At 35.4% G+C, this 10602-nt stretch overlaps 1 protein-coding gene across 1 annotated transcript; it reads left to right on the top strand.

Moving 5' to 3' along the window:
- Positions 1 to 4077: 4077 nt before the first annotated feature.
- On the top strand, positions 4078 to 9652 carry LOC142986387 (uncharacterized). Its single transcript, XM_076134869.1, has 4 exons — positions 4078 to 4218; positions 8276 to 8410; positions 9086 to 9211; positions 9426 to 9652. The coding sequence occupies exons 1-4, from the start codon at positions 4176 to 4178 to the stop codon at positions 9482 to 9484; spliced, it is 363 nt and encodes a 120-aa protein (XP_075990984.1). The 5' UTR covers positions 4078 to 4175; the 3' UTR covers positions 9485 to 9652.
- Positions 9653 to 10602: the final 950 nt, after the last annotated feature.

Below are 10602 nucleotides of genomic sequence, written 5' to 3'. Positions count from 1 at the left end.
CACCTAACTACAATTCTTTTTATAACATTACTGTCCTACTGCTGAGCAAGGGTCTCCCCTCGAACGATGGTAGGTTAGGCCTTGACTCCACCACGCTGGCGAAGTGCGGGTTGGGAGCCTTGACATTCTTAAACATAATTATTTTGAAAAAAATTAACTCTTTAATGATGACATATATCTAAGCGTAGTAGTTAAAAATATGGAATCTCGAAATCAATTTCCTATGTAGCCCCTAGCCTCCTACTTTTTATGTGTACCAACATACATTGTACCACGTCTGTAACGTTAATCCATTTAAGTCCACTGTAAAACAAATCGAAACAATGTTTGCTTAAATTCCGTATGTTTAGTAAACTAATTGATTTCCAAACACTCTGAACACAACGGGTGTGCAAGTGAATTAGTATTGTTGGCTCTTGTTTACTGAAAAAAGAGATTTAAATGTGTATTTAATAAAATTTGCTAAAACCCAGTACTGTTAAAGTCGTCGGAGATTAATTTAACTGCGCACCTCCTGTAGTTTTCGCCAAAATGGGTGACTATGATATCAATTAATTTATGATAATAATAGAAAAACGACAACTAATACGTATTTATATGCGTCAAGCCCCGGTTTGGCTTAACAAGAAAACAGTTGTTTTCATGTACTTGCCGTCACTTTATATTATATCGAATAGAATACTAGAAATTCATTCATAAAAATAATAAAACTGGCTATAATTGTATTATTTGCATACATTTTTTTGATACGATCTTAGTGATATTTGATTTGTGCACTCACGACCTCCTTCCTTCTGGATCCGATAGTGACGAAGACGAAGATGAATTGCGAAGATGTCTTTTTGTTACTATACATTATGAACATAGTACAATGGGTGTACTTATGATTAGACACTATATTTTGTTTATTGATTTTATGCATCAATGACGAAACCATAATACGACCTTACCCAGGTAAAAAAACACGGCAGAAAAGGTTTTGATTAGGCACAATTCTAGATGTATTCCTTTAAGACAAGCATTTTTTAACTTGATTTCAGGTCAAATTTGCATCACACCTAGCAGCTTATGAAGCTGCAAAAAAATGGAGCAATGAGATTTTTTTTTCCAATTTCCAGTATTAAAATTACACGTTTTTTGTCATATTATGTTCGTTATTCAACTTGAACCCTAACTGGTATCAGTTCCTGGACGTAGATGTCAGATAACAACGTCGGACAATGCGTTCTGTGTGCAATGGAACATTCCTATACGGACGTTACATTAAAACCGTTTCTAGTGTAATTTTGTTAAGTAACTCGCTGATGTTAGACTAGTGGGTAAAGATCTTCTCTAGAAAAGAAAGATTTGATGCCCTGATCTGATGAGAGGTTAGGACCTGAGTCTACCACGCTAGCCAAATACAGTTCGGGGACTTAAGTACTACAAGACCCGGCTTGCGACTTCGTACGCGTGAAATGTTTTCCCGGAGTAAAAACTGTTATTTTTTTTATCCAGGCTGCAAACTATCTTTGTCCAATAGGAGATTCCATTCGATCAGACTTTAATAAGAATACACGAACATACACACATACATCTTCACAAACCTTCGTATGCGTAATATAATAAGGATAATTAATTACATACAGTTAGACTCTTTCAGGTATTATTCGCAATTGACATGAAGCTGTTTCTACGTCTTATTTCAAAAAATATAATTATTTGCGCCTCGCATCTATAGTCTCTAGTAAAATCGATGAAAAAATTTAAATGTTTGTAGATTTAAAAGAATAATATCAATGCTAAATTTCGAAGCATACCTTGGATTCAAAAGGATTACATCGATGCTGCATTTCGCAGCGTGCCTGCTCATTTTATTCTAAATACATAGATGCAAATGGTCTTAAAAGCATTTTGCATCAATTGTATCACAAAAAAATAAGACTTAAAGGTCCCAGCATCGAGTGATCTTAACTCGACATCTAAATTCAAATAACACATGCTCAGTCACAAAACATGTAGCGATAAAATCATGTTTTTATGAAGAGCTCATTCTTTTACAATTGACCAGTGAACCCCAAAAGATAAGCGAACAAATGTATACAGTAAGTAATTTCGTTGAAAACGATATCAATGCATTATCCCTGCATGCTGTGGCAGAGGCCAATGACCTAGAATTTCGACAATATTTTCTTTATAACAAAAGCGTTGATAAAAAATGTATACAGCATCATAATGTATAGCTACTAGCTGACCCGCGCGGCTCTCATCGCGTAAATTTGTTTAAGAAAGAGATGGAGAAGTTGGTTTTAAAAAAAAATCTTCCTTCTCTCTGAAGATATATATGTTCAGCTGTTCAGCCCTGACAGCGTAACAGACAAACAGATGGACGGACAGATATTTGCATTAGTATAGAAACAAAAGCTCAATCTGCCTTCGCCGAGCATTGGGTAGACCATCTAGAGCACCCGTTCGAGTAGCACCTAGCCTTACTCACCTATATTTGACAGGTTTTCTTCGTGGACCAGGCTAGGTGCTATTCAAATGGATACTCTAGACTACTTTGCTTTGAGTTTATACGTAAAATGTGATGCTGAATGTTGCGCATGCAAAATAAAGGGTTTCAGAATTTAGTCATACAAACTTCTGCTTGGTCAACGAGCATAGATCTACATATAAAGTTTATGGAATCTTTTTAATACTCCAATCCGATCTTAAATTTTTATTTTATGTTAAAATTGCAGGGCACGGCTATCTTCAGTAGGTATAATAGATAGTACAATACATATTGAAAAGTTTGTTGTTTATACTTGAACTATTTACCTCCGATTGTGTAACATGGTTATCGTATTATCAACTTATTTTTTGAGCAGAATTTGTTTAGCAAACTGATTTGGTAACATCAAATTGGCAATTTGGTATTTGACAAATTACTAAAATGTTAGACCAAGATTCACAATTTATATTTAAGTGTCACATAACCTATCTACCAAATAAATTCCGTAGATATTTAGAAGCGGTGAAACCGGGCCTTAATTTTTTTCTTAGACTAAGAATTACTAATTAACTAGAGGCAGGCGGGGCCGCGGGGCATGGCTTCTTTCTACAAGAGACTAAGAAGGCTTTAACACAGCAAAGAGACAAAAACATGAGCCATTATTAATCATGATGAAGAATTTATTAATCTAGTATCGTAGAGACTTTTACAGGCACACAATCCACGGAAACACATATTGAGAATCACACGACAATTTCTCCGTTAAAATGTTAACTCACCAACCCAATGCGTATGTCGTAGCATGTTGACCATGCTGCCCAAATTGCCACTGATGTCATCTGGATTCTTGGACTCATCAAACCTGTTGAACTAATACAAGAAGCAGAGCAGGTTCATGGTATTAGAATTCAGTTTTTAAATAGTTGGCAATGACGGATCCTAAGGTTTTATAAGGGTAGCATTCCTTTTGTGTTGGGCCAATAAAGAAGTAAATCAGTATTTGAGTTCAAAATTAACAATTTAGGAATAAACATATCGTTGACTGTATTGGTGATAACAAAATATATTTTTAACTTTTTACTTGACTTTAAAATGCAACTCTATAATGTAAAATGTCTAATGAAACGTAGTAAACACTAGCGCCTCCGGTTGTTTTCGAAACTAATAACTCGTACTTCTTTACAATTTAACATTGACATTAAAATGTTGTAATTATTATAATCATTTAATGTTGGGGTCAAAAACCTAGACACCTTTTTTTCCACATTATCAACCTGAAACCAAAGATATCGTCAGTAGAGTAAAGTGAGTATATTATAGTATTGCATTTTATTTCAGGTATTTCAATGAACTGGGAAAACTAATTTGCCAAAAGCTAAACTTTGGATGCCTATCTCACCTACTTACGACTATAAATTAACAAAACAATTCTAAAAACGACTTTAGACAGTAAAGTCAACAAAAACAAACAAATTGACCAGACAAAACAATAAATAATTATACTCGTTTGAATAAAACTCAAATAAATAATGATATCGCGCCATATCAAGTACGTATTCAAATTTAGGGGTGTTAGTTTAGTGGGATGATAGATACGGATTGATACCACGGCCGTTCACACTGTCGGGAGGAAGTGCGTGTACTCACAGTATCACAGTATCAGTTTAGTTCGGAACTTCGCAGTGCTCAGTCCACCAAGATGCGCGCTGTATTCCTGATTTTCGTCATTGCTTCCATCCAACGTAAGTACATAACATACCTGCGTCCAACCGAAAAAAAAAACAACGCGCTCCCGCGAAATTTTTCATTTTGATTTGCGAATTACATTTTTTTAAGTAACTTTTTTTGTTATATGCCAGTGAGTCGCGATTTTTAATAATACTTCGTAGAATCGTCAATTGTTCTAAATAGTTGAACTACCATAGATGTACATAGAGCATTATCGCTACAATAATCAGTGTCTTGTTTGGTAATTTATGCGTAACATATCAAGGGGTCATAGTTTATTCGCGTTATAATATTATGTTTCCTTAGTTTTATATCTCTATCATTCCGCTGTTGCTTTGTTCGTAAAACTTTTAATAGAATAAAGCATTGTCTTCATACCTGATTCTACAAACAAACGAGATAGTTGGGCATATTGTATGTTTAACTTTTGGGAGGAATTCCATAAATTTGTGTTTAAAAGTAAGGGATCTTTTTTATCTTCAAGATAGGGATTCATTTTAATGATCGATGAAAAACGATCTGTTGTCATGAAATCACATGTTTGATTCCCGGGTAAGCAAAGTAAGTATCTAAGTGTGCAATGATGTCGTGTATTGAATAAAGAAAATAATATCATCTTATAGAATAATGTATGCCGTGTAATAATATCTGTGAAATTCTCCCTCACAAGCTGGCGATTTACAGTTAAGCTATAGGAATCTTGAGAAAATCTTCCATAAAATTATGACGTTTGTATGTTGTTTCATTTTCATTTCGTCTACTAAGAGACAGATTATTGTATCTAACTACTAGGAGGCAAATTATTATATTGCTGTGGGAACTTACTAATACAAGACACATGACACCTTTATATACAGGATGATATTTGTATATACATAAAAATACTGGCGTAACGAAGAAGAACAATTAGAAAAAATGGCATAGTTTTTTTGTCTCATTTGATTGACTTTGTGTGAACCTTGAGAGAGCATAAATTCTTTGAAAATATTAAAGGTACGGTAAGATGCATTATCTTTATTACACGACCATTCGACACGACATGGGCTCTATTTCAACTTACTTCTTAAGTTTTTAGAACAAGTCTATGAAACCTGGATGCCGGCTAAACGCCGCGATGCAATACCTCTTCCCAATATGTTTATTGTGCCTTATAGCATAGATACGAAACCAACGTTAGGTACGTTGACTCTATTTTAATTACAATTTCAATTTTCCTTTAAAAATATATGGAAAAGCTTTTAATAGATTGTAAGTAGTTTGTCTGAAATAAAAACTGGTCACGTCAACCAACCCTATCCCAGGTTGTATTACCAGTTCGGGTAGATTTATTGTATTCTCTATTCTTCTTCTGTTGGAATACAAAGTCTAATAACGCTCTCGGAAAATGGTTAAAGTTTCCGCTTCTACTACTCTAAATTTATTTTACATACATATTAAGAATCATTAGTTTAATTCCATTACTGGTGACAAATGTAAAAAAAGCTCGTTCTAAAAATGTAACTAACTTTACCTCGGCCAGCTCATTACGCGTTTTATGTTAGTACCCTCTGCCTGTCCCGTCTTGTCCACGTAGATAGGACCTATTAATAAACGCGATCATTGAAGCATGTAATAGTTAGGGAGTGTCGATGAAAGGACTGAAATCCAGCGCAAGGTTACACGCGGTCTCACGCGCCCCACTGGAATCAGATGCAGTTATCTTCAATTGCTTCTGCACGGGTTCACAAATAGGAATAATTATGAAAGTAGGTCGCGATGCATTCGCTGGTCTCTCAATCGGGCTGTCACTCGCAATTGTGAGGTCCAAAGCAAGTCGGTCTAGGCCGCAGCCTCAGGGCTATTAGACTCGTGCCAATTAGATGAGTACCTAGGGAGGACGCGATCGCATCCCGTGCGAATTGTGATGAACAATCTGGGAAAATAGACCACTTAGATGACCTGATTTGAGAGGATTGCATCGCGGCCACGTGTTGATAGGGCCCTCGTTACTGTTGCAAGTAATTGCAGTGTTGTATATTTGTTGATGGTTTTCCTTTATATCGTTCATTACGCTTCATATTGATATTTGTTTAGGACTTCGCGTTACATGATTGTTTTCAAGTTCAATATTGCGTCGTATTTTGCGTTTGTAATGAACTTCGAGTTTTAACTAGAGCTATTGAAAAACTTCTGATGTAGGTAACTACATTTTTTTTTTAACTAGCAGTACGTAATGGGTAGTGCTGATTAAAAATAAAGCTATCATGTAATCAAAAAGTTTATACTTTACTTTAGACACTAATTAGATATTTTCAAACACATAGACTCAGATTAATTGGACATGTTTTCCAGTCCGTTGGGTAATACTTTACCAGGCACTAAGTTAGAAGCTAGATATGAATTAACATTAAGTACTTATGTTGTGTTGATACTGATAATACGATAAACAGGAAACATGACTTCATGATTATATTAGTACTTCCTTTTAATTAGACGTACGTATTTATTATAATCACGCCTTCCAATGGACATAGACAGAGATCAAATAAGGCATGGCTAAGATAGAAACTTACATGGTACTTAGAACATAACCCCGAGAGCTTACACGAAGGCTAGGATTTTTTAAGAATTATATTCTTAATCTATGCCGAAGATTGCCTAAAGTTATTTAAAGTTAATAATTTGTACCAAAAATTATAATGAACATTTTTCAAGTTAAGAAGTAAATAGTAACTACGGGTCTATCCCACTAGTCCCGTTGAGTTGTCCCGTGACGGGACAACTGGCACTATTTTGTCCCAGTTGTCCCGTGGCGGGACAAGTGACACTGTTTGGGTGCCAGTTGTCCCGTTGCAGAAAAATCACGGGACTAATGGGACAGACGGAAGGGTCAAAACCACTGGTTCCATTGAGTTGCTCTGTGACAACAGGTACTTGGTACTTTCGTAAGATAGCAGATGATGAATTGTACGCTACTCTATGTAAACTCAAAATTCACAAGAAGGTTTTTTTTACTATTTAGGCTTTTCACTTAATAATTAAATTGACACAAGTGACTATATATATAACCTTCCATTCCATAAATGTAAAATGCTTATCCGAAATTCCCTACTTGAAAAAACATAATGTAAGGAACCTAAAAATGTCTTGTTAACAGGCCCAACAATGTAATTTCAACTTATCTACTAGAAATTAAGTAAAAATGTACTACAACACATTTAAGAAACAAAAAATATCATATTATTTGTTTGTCCTTCCCATCTCGGGACATGGGCATGCGTCCCCACGTACGAAGCCAACTCGCAGAGACCCTCTTAGACAGTTTTAGTGTAACAAAGATGTAATGGGACACAATCCGGTAACTATCCCTGTGTACACTATGAGTATCATTACTAAGATATAGGTTTAAATAATTTTGGTTTTACAATTTATCTACATAAGAATAGTGCATATTCCATTTGAGATATCTACCCTTGTTAAAATGTACGAGTTTGTATAACGTCTGCTATCTTACCAAAGTACCAAGTACCTGTTGTCACAGAGCAACTCAATGGAACCAGTTGTTTTGACCCTTCCGTCTGTCCCATTAGTCCCGTGATTTTTCTGCAACGGGACAACTGGCACTAAAACAGTGTCACTTGTCCCGCCACGGGACTACTGGGACAAAATAGTGCCAGTTGTCCCGTCACGGGACAACTCAACGGGACTAGTGGGATAGACCCGTAACTACCATATAATTTGGCTAACATTTAAGCATTTTGTTTTGGTTAGATAATTAGTTTTAATATCGTTTGTTAACTTAGCACTTAGCTAGACTTAACATAATTCCAAGTGAAAACCTTGTTTGGTTTATTTGAAAGTTTGACTTATAATTGACTGATAAGAGATCGAAATTAGCAATATGTGACGTTCTTCCTTATAAGCTAACGAGATATAATGCTAATTCCGATCTCTTTCTGTGAGAATAGTTTTCATTGTTTACTGCAAATCCAATACATTTCGATCTGAATACACCATAAAACCCTTTGCTGGCGAATAACTCTTCAACAATCATAAACCAATCATCTGAAATCTTATATTTTATTGTTACAGTGACAGTATGGGCCTGCGAACCGGACCAAACTCACAACGGGTGCAAAATTTACGGAGCTTCTTGCAGCTGCGGCTATGGCTGCAGAAATGAATATATTTACCGGACACGACGTGCCTGTCTTAATGCACTAAGAGGTAAAAACAAACAAACCGGAACCACTTTTATATTATTCTTGTTAGCAGGGACTATATAAGTATATTTAAAATAAAATGTAATAATCATCCGGAAAACCACTGGGAACCTCTAGTCTAAAGTAAACAAATCAGGGTAAATGAAACGTCTTTGTAGCGACTTCTTTGCCAGGCTAGGTCGTGACCAACAATATCTTAAAGAAAATCCTATAGGAATCCTTTACTTTTCGCTCTTCAGTGTATTTTTTTACAGGTAAAGAAGAGATCGGTCTTATTTATAGTACAATGTGGTATCCGTTCATGCCGTATATTTTAGATTCGAATATGTATCTAGTTTTCTTAACGAAAGTTAACTTAGTTCTTATATCCAGTAACGCCATCTTTTGTACGTTGTCGTACTTAGTACCTCAAGAAAAAAAAAAGGTTTCGGTAGTATAATACCTAGGGTCGAAAAAATGACATGCCCTACTTTTCCGGTGAAGAAAACCTCAATAATATACTAGAGTAGGAAGTCGAAGACCTGATGGAATAGTATCTTGTACCTCTCTTCTCCTGCTGCCTATTATGAATCTCGCATAGTTGGCTGGTCTTAATTAAACTGTGCCCGTAGGCGAAAATTAGTAAGGGGCACATAAATACAATTTAATTTTAAAAGTAATATCATCGTGTAATTTGTAGACCGCAGTTCAAACGTGTGCAATCGTCTGCCTTGTCTGAGGGGCACTTGTATCCAGACGGTACAGGAACCCGGCTTCACTTGCAAATGTGAAGGCACCGGCTTTTATGGGCAACGCTGTGAAAAAGGTATTGAACATTACTATATTACTCTAATACTATTGGTTTTATTCCATCATATTATTTGGTAAGCACTGCATACAGTAGCTACAACGCAGTCATTCAATTCAAAATATCGTTTTTTGCAAAGTTCGTACAAAATATTTGAAATAGTTCTAAAATGTTTTGACCGTTTCGGAAAAGTTGCTTGTATGTTGAACTAATGGTATTTTCTTTCTTTCAGCCTGTCCAATTGTACCAATACGCGGTATGGTCTTCCCCCATGAATGCATCGTCATTTAAAGGTGCAAGGAATATCTAAATGCGTTTTTATTATTTATTTAGTCTCATCAAAGCGTAGCTTTATATACAGTTGGTAGATAAGGCATGTTAGTAATAATTTATAAATATATTATGTTTTGTCAAAACTGTTTATTAGTGTTTATTCAGAAATAAAAGCGTTTAAACTAATTGGATTGTTTTATTATCAAAATAATGTGATTTCTGATATATAACTTTATCTCAAAGAGAGTGAAGAGCGTAACCATACGCTAAGTTATTGCTTACTTCAGTTAATGTGCAATTCGAATTGAAGCTATGTAAATATAAATGTAACAGTTTGAAAATAATGTCAGCTAAACCATGGGTTGGACGAAAAATTCCATTACAGGCCGTCGCGTCCCCGTCATGCCACGGATGTGGCCGTCTGTTAAAGTGCATTCTCCGGTGCATTTTACAATATATTCGGTTTGCAAGGGAATGTCCAGAATACTGACATTTCGGAAATCATATAGGTATTGTATTCAGAATAACTCCGTTACTTCTCTGTTTGAAATGCAACTCGTTCACATACTATTATTAAATCATAATAGCCGAATTTCTTAACGTGCAAGATATTTAGATTGGAAATTGGGACTGGTCTAGAGCCATGATACATGACCCAGATGGCAATCCGATAGGACAAACTACTGCATACAATTTTACAATGAGCATATTAACGCGTTACAATACTTTCTGTTCACCTTTTCGTCAATTACAATGATCACCATCAATATTTCAGCTAATATAAGTACAAACCCATATCTTCTCGTGATCGTCATCATCATAGCCGTTTAAGGTCTTCGTGTAGGTTTGGAGTTCTCGCGACCACGCAGAGAGTCGCGATTTCGAGCGTAGTTTTTCAAAGACTAACCTGATAATGACCTATTTGATTAGCATTTTATTAGCAAAGAAGACAAGTAAACTTTTCAATGATTCGAAAAGTATATTTATACCAATTTAGGCATATAAAAATGGTAGACATACCAAAGTACAATAATATTTACAACACTCAAATATAGTAGAAAAAATAAGCTGATATGGCAACACTACTACCACAAAGTGTCAATATCATTTGTGTAAACATACTTTAACAAACAACA

The sequence above is a fragment of the Anticarsia gemmatalis genome, chromosome Z (genome assembly GCF_050436995.1).
Source record: "Anticarsia gemmatalis isolate Benzon Research Colony breed Stoneville strain chromosome Z, ilAntGemm2 primary, whole genome shotgun sequence".
NCBI classification, from domain to species: domain Eukaryota; kingdom Metazoa; phylum Arthropoda; class Insecta; order Lepidoptera; family Erebidae; genus Anticarsia; species Anticarsia gemmatalis.
Note: the sequence above shows the minus strand (reverse complement) of the source record. Positions and strands in the feature narration are given on the sequence as shown.

What these genes read in the sequence shown, in the direction of transcription:
- LOC142986387 (XM_076134869.1), top strand. Translation starts at nt 4,176, where the DNA reads ATGCGCGCTGTATTCCTGATTTTCGTCATTGCTTCCATCCAAC. An exon ending in CTGTCTTAATGCACTAAGAG is followed by an intron (nt 8,411 to 9,085) that starts GTAAAAACAAAC and finishes TGTAATTTGTAG; the next exon opens with ACCGCAGTTCAAACGTGTGC. An exon ending in TGGGCAACGCTGTGAAAAAG is followed by an intron (nt 9,212 to 9,425) that starts GTATTGAACATT and finishes TCTTTCTTTCAG; the next exon opens with CCTGTCCAATTGTACCAATA.